Consider the following 9,859-nt stretch of genomic DNA (forward strand, 5'->3'; position numbering starts at 1 on the left):
TTCACAGGTCCGCCGTTTACAAGGGTTATTGATCGACTTGAAACTGTCCAAAGTAGTGCTGAATTGCCGTCAGAAACTCTTTGTGATGTTGAATAGTAACCAGCCAGCAACAAGAAGGTCCTGCCGTACTTGTTGAATGAGCTCACCTATTAAATGAGCTTACTTATTGTCTTGCCTCACGGAGTTTCCGCCCGGTGTAGTCGTGTGCAAACTGTCGAAGTTCCCGACTATAGGAATTTAGTTCAGATGATGTGCAAAATAGAGCTCTAACCCAATGCGATGCACGGCGTTAATTGTTGAAGTGTGCCACTGAGGACCCACTTTCTCTTGCCTTCATTCACCGTAGCAACAACGGTTGATCATTCAAATATGCGGAACTGTAAACACTATGCAGTATTGTATTTTATGTAGTATGACAAACTACCCAAAGATTAAAATGTTGATCGTATTGAATCCTCTTTTTCCTAGTTCTCTTCCCTGCCTTTCTTCTACAGTACAGTAGAACCCAGAGAGGGGCTCGAATGAATCGTACCACGCGCTGAGCCAGTCCTCAAAGCCCAGCTTCTTTATCCAAACTCCTGCGAAATTGGAACTGCAAATTTGATTTCGCTTTTACTGTAGGACAGGACCCTTTCAAAGAGTTCAATAGAACGGTTAGATTGTATCACAATTCAATTTCTCATTTCGCGTTAAACTAATACAACTTAGTACGAAAGGCTCGGAAGAACAAAAAAATTTGAGGCTTTCATATTGACTTAATTATATCGCAGAAAAAATCTAGCCACTCAGAATCCCATGCTTTCCAGGTTGCCCCCAAGTAAAGATGTTATAGATTTAGAACTGCGCAAAAACTTGCCGCAGAAGCATGAAAGGTGTTTGACTAGGCATATCGCGGCGTAACTGAGATCAACAATAAACGTTGGTCTCACTGAGTGTTGGTCGCCGGGCCACTCCCTGAGCTAACCCTGAGCGTACCCTGAGCACCCCCTGAGCACCCCCTGAGCCAACCCTGAGCCAACCCTGAGCGTACCCTGAGCCAACCCTGAGCGTACCCTGAGCCAACCCTGAGCGTACCCTGAGCCAACCCTGAGCGTACCCTGAGCCAACCCTGAGCGTACCCTGAGCCAACCCTGAGCGTACCCTGAGCCAACCCTGAGCGTACCCTGAGCCAACCCTGAGCGTACCCTGAGCCAACCCTGAGCCAACCCTGAGCGTACACGACAAAACCCCCACACTGATTTAATAATCGATCTCCAAATAGCCCAAGCGGGTTATGGCAACTTGTCGAGATGCCAGCATGGTGGATCCATGCATAAAAGTTCGTCAGCACTAAACTGCTTTCGGATTTTCATTTTTTTGTTATTGTCCACTTATTTCGCTTACTATGCGTTCTGCACTATTAAAGAGATAGCCAGAGTATCTTCAGAATGTCGGACTTCTTCTATCTTGTGATCATGATGACACACCATCATTACTAGTTGGGTAATTAGTGGCGGATCAATTCTCCACCTGGGTTCGACACAACTTGTAACCGGCCCCTTTCATAAATTACAATTTATTACGGACCCTCGCATAACGAGGGTCCGCCACCCATATGATAAAGCCACCCATATGATAAATATTCTCCTTTTTCAACTCCCCAACTTCAACGCGTCATTTCCATCCACCACAATGCCTGAAAACAATGCAACTATTGAGAATCGAATCCAGGATGCCCTCGCCGCGCTATCCAATCAGGAGAAACCAAATATCTCGAAGACTGCGCGAGATTATCATGTTCCTTACCAGCGGCTTCGATATCGCTGGCAAGGCCGACCTTCCCTCCTACAGCGCCAACCAACCCACAGATTGCTCAATGAAAGCCAGGAAAAGGTGCTCTGTACCTTTATGGATACTATGGATGACTTAGGCCTTTGCCCGAAGCGAAAACAAGTGGAAGCAGCGGCGAACTCTATCCTCCGCGAAGCGCGATCGGACCCATCTATCTCGGTCGGCGAACACTGGGTTACACGCTTTCTAAAGCGTCATCCTGACTTCAAACGACGACGACGACGAGCTCTAGACATCGAGCGAATGCAAGCACTTGATAAAACGGCTACACAGGCGTGGTTCAACCAGTATCATCAGATTATTGTCGAGAAGGGGATTCTACCCCAAGATATCTACAACTTTGATGAAACTGGGTTCCAAATTGGCGTTGGCAAAGATCAGTGGATTATCACTAGGGAACCTACGAAGAAAATATTTAGTGGGACAGATACCAACCGGGAATTAGTGACTATCGTTGAGTCTGTGAATGCAGATGGTAGCTTCGTGATTGCACCACTCATTATCCTTACCGGCCGCCAGATTCTCCTTCGATGGTTCGACAACATCACCGAGGAGTGTATTGCAGTCAACGATACTGGATATATGAATCAACAACTTGCCTACCAGTGGATCCAGCATTTCAATCGCGAAACTAAAGGCCGAACTATAGGGAAATATCGACTCCTCCTTTGTGATGGCCTTAGCGCTCATATCACTAGGGAATTCATCCAATTTTGTGAGAAGAGCGACATTATTCTATATTTTCTACCGCCTCATTCAAGCCACAAGCTTCAGCCTTTAGATGTTGGAGTATTCAACGTTTACAAACATTGGCATAGTGAGGCAGTTGAAGCTGCAACTATGAGTGGTTGTACAAAGTTCACAAAAGACCTCTTTCTCCAGTCAATTCGCACTATCCGACAGCAGACTTTCAAACCTTCAACAATTAAGCTTGGTTATCGATTAACCGGCTTATGGCCATACAATCCTAGTATCGTATGCGATGATTTGGCAGATTATTCAGTCCCATTGTCGCCATTACCAGACTCACCATCATCATCAGGTAGTAGTATTCCTACAGACATAAGTACACCGACTACTACATCCCGCTTTCGAAGAATTGAGAAGAAGTTAGATCGATTGGATAAGAATTCGACTACATTTCAAAATACCCTCCAGAAGTTGATGAAGGGTAGTCAAATTCAAGCGCATCTAGCCGTTGAACTTCGCCGAGAACTCAACGCCACTACACATGCCCAATCGATTAGGGAGGCGCGAAGAAATACATCTGGGAGGCGCGCGAGGTTATCCGGAATCATTTATTCAAAGAATGTTCTGAATATAAAGCGTCAAGAGAAGGATTTGGATGATTTAGAGGCGCTGGATCGATTGCGACCGCGGTGGAAGAAGGTAATGAGAGAGCTACGAATGCAATGTAAGCGGGAGGGACGGCGGTTGCGCAGATAGGATCGAAAATCAAGTATCTACTACGTCTTTTTACTATACAATATCCATAGTTTAGGGGGGTATAGGTGTCATGGATCAAGATCAAAATTGGATGTTGATAGAATTTATCATATGGGTGGCTTTATCATATGGGTGGCTTTATCATATGGGTGGCGGACCCTCGTTATGCGAGGGTCCGTAATAAATTGTAATTTATGAAAGGGGCCGGTTACGCCATAAAGCACTCTCGACTGCACCGAAATCTTCAATCTACAAAACAAGTTCACCAGAGATTCCTCTTCACGCCACTGTACCAAGGTACTAAATATCCTGTCTCTTCTGCCTACCCTTTTATCGAATATGAAGAGCGCAATTCATCCTGCACAAGTTACGCTTTTACGAGCTATCGTATAGCTAACTAGGACTACTTACCACCTATGTGATTATTAAAGATGGGCGCGTGTTGGAAAATCGATTTTGGACGAACTCAACAATAGAATAACTACACGATTTTCAATTTGAATCTCCCAGACTCCGAAGTGCTGCTTTTTCGTTACATGCAAAGGCGATGAACCTCTTCGGCGTGTCTCCGAAGATGCATTTCATGCAGAAGGTCAACGCTACACATGTGACACCTTCGATCATATAGGTGCTTCTCTCGAAAATGCCTCAGAGTTGATTTGTAGTCGCTCCATTCCTGCGCCCGGCGATGATCTGGCAGGATGGTATTTCCGTAACATTGAAAGCATCTTAGGGGTTTGTTAGAGGCCTTGATGTGTTTTTCGGCCTGCTGCAAAAGAAGATCCCTCTGTGATAGGCCGGGGGTTACGCAATTGATTTTGGGTGGGCGATTTGCAATGGCTGTTGGTTTTTCATTGATCCCATCGTTTGGTGGTAGTCGTTTTCGTCTTCCACGCAACGGGCCGCCTTCTTGTACGGAGCAGTACTGTGAAATAGCAGCTACTGCGGCATTTCGCCGTTCCCATTCGGCTTCTAAAGACTTGGACACGGGCCACGTCAGCAATTTTTCCAGAAGATAGATCTGCTCGGGGAGCATATGATCTTCAGTACGAAGCAACTCTTTCGCCACCTCGTCATCAACAGCTGACCCGGATAACTGACGCTCGATATCCATCACAGCCTGCTTTCGGTCAAATTCCTTTCTTGTTTTGTCTCTCAAGGTCCGCTCCAGCCGACTGAAAGTATTCGCCACGTCACGCGTCAGTTTATCTAGTCGTAACTGGCTTTGGAGATCGGGGTTTTCTCTGTAGGCAGCTGCTTGCTCATCCCTTCGCTGTTTGACATGAAGGTATTCTGGATGATTGCGAAGAGATTCCCTCTGCGCAGCAGTGAGGTGTCGAGGACGCCTTTTATCTATCCACCGACTCATTCGCGTAATGGCACGCATCAAGGGTTTGTTGGATTTCCGGCCATTCATGATATTTTGCATGTCGGTGTCAATATGTCGTGGTAAGTAGTGGTCCAAGAATGTCTTGGTGTCCGAGTGCTTCATGATCAAGTTTTGCTGCGCTTGGCTGACTTCGTCACTTTCGTTCAACATTTTTCCTCCCGCATACCGGAATCGGTGAGAGAACATTGAGTGGAGCCATCCATGAATCTCCCCCAAGGATTTCAAGCGGTCAGACATGGTTCCCACGGACATTGGGCTCTCCCACTGTATTCCCGGTGTCCCCAGAGCAGCATTTACGCGGCAGAATACGTAATATTCTTCCACTTCTGGCCGTAAAGGCAACGGCATTTGTTGGCAGCCACTTTGAATGAGCAATTTGCGAACTTGTTCCATCGATGAGAGCTGGGGAACTTCAAAGGCCTGAAGCCAAAACAGGATACCGAATATGAATGCATGAGGGCTGAAAATGAGCGATGGGTCATCAATGATTTCAGGAAAAGGGAAATTGTTACTAAAAATGCAGTGTCAGACGGAGGACCATTTCAGGAGAACACAAGGAACATACGCCTGTGATGTACCCAGAAATTTCTTCGTGTGTTCGGATTTGATCTCCACCAACAATATTGGGGGACCGCCTTCTGGGTCTCTTTGAATGGACAACTGCAAATGCTTGAATTGTAGCGAAAGGAGTGCATTGAGGCGGTTCACGGTGAAGATCCCAAGCATAGTGTAGAGACACAACTGGATACGCTCGTAGCCCAAATGGAAGCGCTTCTCTTGGGTACGAAGAATTGTCTCATTGAATTCGGTCAAGTCTTGGACGTAAACCGGCTCTTTGCCGCGTTCGTGTCTGTTGAGACCATATTTGTCGATGAGTTTCCGAATACCCTGGGCTCGTTAGGACCATCCATCGTACGAGAGAAAACGACTCACAGCATTGATCTCCTCGCTATCTTCGGGGCTGATCTTTCTGCGATTAATTTGGCGATAGTAACCCCGAAATCCCTTCCAGTCCGCTCTAAGGGCGCTTGCTTTCGATATGCCTTTTAGATGTCGACCGTCCTGACCGCGCTTCAGCTTCATGCAGTAGTTGAAAAATCGGTAAATGTCGTTGGATGTAGATTGACGAAGAGCCTCTTCTGGGTCTTTCCATATCGGTAACGCATCAGACTTGGCGGTTTTAACCTGGCAGTATCTGTGTTCGCGTTAAAATAAGCGTGCTCTATAAGTAGTCTGGCTGAGTTCTCACTTGTGCCAGCGATGCTCGATGCGTTGTCTCCGGGTTTTGGTTTGGTTCGATTGTCCATAGTCAAGCGGCACATTTGCAATATCTTCATCCGTTTCATCATCCGGGTCATCACTGAATTCAGGCAGTCCGTCGAGGATTCTGGGCCGGTTGGCAGAATGTTGAGAACGGCTGGAGGACACATCGTCGTTATTGTGGAGAGGGAACGGCGCAGGAGAATTCGGTTCAATCGAAGACACACTGGTAGCATCCGAAAACTCGAACTCATCAGAGTCGCATTGGAAAGATATGTCAGAAGTATCGCTATCGATCTCCAGCGGTTGATTGGGGCGGGAGGGCGAGTTGCACAAGACCATGCTACTCGTTAACGACGACGAATGCATGCCTTCTTTGGAAATAGGAGTGATTGATGCAGAAAGAAAAAGCAGACTTGAACAAGAAGAATGCGAAATGAAGATCTATTGGAAGGTTTGTAGAGGATGATGAGCCTGTTTTGTAGAGTCATCGGGGGGGGGGCGTGTGGTTTTATAATCAGCAACCAGGGGCATCTTCGGCCAACGCTTGCTTGGCTGTGCCATTTCGATTCACCGCAGGGCCTGGGTGAAACCCAATTGACCGACCGAAGGGTGAGCGGAAGGTGAGTAGAATGCGATGGAAATGCATCACGACGGGGCAACTGATCAGGCCAAGCCCGCGTAGGGGGGCCCCTGGATTCTAGAACATTACGTTTCCAGGACGAGAGTACGCGCGTGGCCGTAGTGGACGGGTGCGTGGGCACGCCGACCGGTGCCGGGGAGGCCATTTTCGGCCGCCTAGCAGGCTGGAAACGGCCGTCTCGGCACAAATGCAAATTGTTATGCGGCACTTAAATAGTTTTAAGTAGATTAATAACCCTTATAGAGCCTTAGATGCTATGCCCTATCGGTTGTTTCTGTCGAGATGCCAGCATGGTGGATCCATGCATAAAAGTTTGTCAGCACTAAACTGCTTTTGTATTTTCACATTTTTGTTATTGTGTGCTTATTTCGCTTACTATGCATTGTGCACTATTAAAGAGATAGCCAGAGTATCCTTAGAATGTCAGACTTCTTCTATCTTGCAGTCATGATATTACTAGTTGGGTAATTTGTGGCGGATCAATTCTCCACCTGGATTCGACAGTTTCTTTAATAAGCATCTAACCGGGCCTTACATTTATTTCATCTCCGTGCCAAACATTCCTTCGGTCTCATTATCTATGCGAAGGGCCTTTTCCGGCGAGGCGCGGCAAGGCAGAAGGCGGCTTTTCGTGACGGACCACGCCCCCATCAGTCGCTATATAATCTTTGTCTAATAGCGAAAATATCGCACAGAGTGGCGATACTTTCTAGGAATTTTCATGCGTCATTTACGTTAATCCGAGATAAGAGATGAAAGATTCCGAACGTCATAGCGAAGCTATACTTATTCTCCAAGATGGTCGTGAAGTTAGGAGGCGAGGGTAAGGACTAGGGTTTAAAGAGATCTCTGCTTCCCCGTGGGATTGAATACTAGAACTCAAAGTCAACCACTATTTCTAGGTAGTCCCTCATAATTACTACAGTACAATTCTCTTAGAATTAAACGACATAGCCACAATCAGTCTAGACGATATTATTCTATACAAACCGCCTGCTACCAACCTCCCTCGCAAGTCGAAGCCCCTACAAGTACCTAGCTTCATTTCTAAGTACTCCGATCCGTCACCTTCCGATCTAACATTTCCATCCCACGACTCACCTCAAGGCCATCCACCTTGCCCCACGTAGGCTTCTAATTTTTCTCTAGCGTAGTATCCTTATCTACAGAATCCACATAGCACTATGATTAAGCCATAGGCCTTACTTTCGAACAGCGGAGCTCACATAGATGCTATCTCTATGTGGCTTAGCGAGCTAGACAATAGATTGTCTAATAATCATAAGGAACAAAATAATCGTGTTACTATACCGTCATTTCATAGGACAAGCGGCGACGGGAGAGTGCAAGTTTTAAGCGGTAAATAAGAATAGGATAAGGACAATCATAGTAAGCGCACTATTTTTAAGCACTCATTTCCGAAATTTCGACTTCATATCATTGCTTGCTATAATCCTCTATCTAGAATCGCCCCTCCTTTTTGAGATTCATCCCAGATCTTGATCTTCGCAAACAAAGCCATTATTAATCTTATTTTTAGACCAGATTTACACAAAAATCAGGATTCCTAGAGCAGTGAACTTTTTACTTCCTAGGGTCAGATAGGATCAGAAATCCTTAAGCCTTCATCGCAGCCCCTAATTCTTAGACCAACACGTGGTCCTAGTCTACTAGCCCTAGCGGAAATATCTATTAAGCGGACAAACCAATTTTCTCTCATAGGTCAGTATTAGTCAATCCATAGCGAGTCTACTAGCTCACTAAAGCCCTTATAGACCAGGTTAAGACCATAGATAGCCTAGTGCGATAAACAGATGTAGTACTCGACTTAGTAGACGAGACCACGACGGCATATGATCAGAGTTCTGCTAGTACGAATCAGAGATCACACACCTCTTAAAGTGTTTCATAACCTTATAACATCCAGCCAGATTCTCTCAATATTACTAAGGTCCCTAATGCAAGAGCGCCGCCTAGTTAGATATCTAGGAAGACAACAGAGGCTGAGGAGGGCAACATTTTCCTAATCACCTTAGTTAATAATATCGTTGATTCAGCCATAAGTAAAGAGGCAAAAAAAGATTATGAATACGACACACATAGTATTGTCGAACACTCTCTTGCCTTTTTAGTATGTAGACTTTCGACACAGTCTATTTTCTAACACCGCAAATCAGAGAGAAAGATTGGCTATTACGCTCCCTAGCAGCATATATAGGATTTTGCTATTCGCCGAAACTAAGCTTAGCTATTTAACTAGATAGAAATTCCTAAGATCGAGTATAGACTAGATCTCTCTCTAGATTATAGTATAGCCGTTTAGGGAAAAGGAAAACTCAATCCGATCTGGTTTACGACGAGAGTAGTAATGTCCTAGATGACCTAGACGATAAGGATTATATCGATAATAATTGTTATAAATCGCGTGGACATAGGCATTCTTCACAGCTAACGAGGCAGTTAAGACAAACTACGACGCGCTATGCCCCCACGCGAATCTAGAACATAGCTACACCCCACTCGACTGTCGACGCTACTTAATTCGACTAATCTAAAGGTCTAACTCACACTATAAGCTTGCGAGATACCGAAACAATCCCTATTTGAGGCTTCCTAACGCGATAGCTTTTTTTGTCAAGAATCCTTTATTCATTTACTTTTAAAGAAGAACGATCAAATACTTGCCCTCACGGATAGGATAAAGCATCTACACCTAGCTAAGACAAGGTTGACACTAGATACTCGAAGCACAACAAATCTAAAAGGTCTCGAGTCAGCAATACAACTGCTAGGACTTCTTATTCTAGTAAGGATGACTAGAAATTGATTGACTTGAAGGAGAAGAAAAACTTGCTATAGAGTCGAATTGCGGAATATTTCCCTATAAGATCGAAAGGCTCTCTCTAAGTATACTATTGCACACAACTGAAAGGACGACTAGATGGTAGTTCGGGACAAACATTAAATACGTAGAAGCGGTCTGCGACCAGAAGCGGCTCTTCTAAGGCATGTCGCCGTGCCTCTAGGTTGCGGGCTACCACTAGTAAGAGCGCCGACTCTAATATATTATCAAGACGACGATATAGTCCTTCTTAGGCCAGACGGGCAGTCAGCCGTTACTCCCCTGTTTGAATTTTTAATTAAACTTGTTTCGCGTTTATTACGATCCCTATTTATCGTCGCAACCGATAAACTATAGGGCTAATAGCTCGGCGCATGGGCTTGTATTCTAAGATTCTGAAAAATTACATTTTGAGACTATGGTAGGCACCTCATAGTGGATTGATTTA

The 9,859-nt window shown here is 45.3% G+C and overlaps 2 protein-coding genes across 2 annotated transcripts; one reads left to right on the forward strand and one right to left on the reverse strand.

Annotated features, from left to right (window-relative positions):
• Positions 1-1,671: 1,671 nt before the first annotated feature.
• On the forward strand, positions 1,672-2,465 carry N7510_002704 (DNA-binding domain-containing protein; the record flags this gene model as incomplete). The annotated part of the gene is made up of 2 exons (XM_056974631.1): positions 1,672-2,386; positions 2,437-2,465. The coding sequence occupies 2 exons, from the start codon at positions 1,672-1,674 to the stop codon at positions 2,463-2,465; spliced, it is 744 nt and encodes a 247-aa protein (XP_056839748.1).
• Positions 2,466-3,808: 1,343 nt separating this feature from the next.
• N7510_002705 (DUF3435 domain-containing protein) lies at positions 3,809-6,295 on the reverse strand (the record flags this gene model as incomplete). The annotated part of the gene is made up of 4 exons (XM_056974632.1): positions 3,809-5,177; positions 5,232-5,554; positions 5,600-5,861; positions 5,916-6,295. 4 exons carry the CDS (start codon positions 6,293-6,295, stop codon positions 3,809-3,811), a joined length of 2,334 nt encoding a protein of 777 aa, XP_056839749.1.
• Positions 6,296-9,859: the final 3,564 nt, after the last annotated feature.

Source organism: Penicillium lagena (genome assembly GCF_028827675.1).
Source record: "Penicillium lagena strain IBT 129212 chromosome Unknown utg000001l_segment0_segment0, whole genome shotgun sequence".
Taxonomy (NCBI): Eukaryota; Fungi; Ascomycota; class Eurotiomycetes; order Eurotiales; family Aspergillaceae; genus Penicillium; species Penicillium lagena.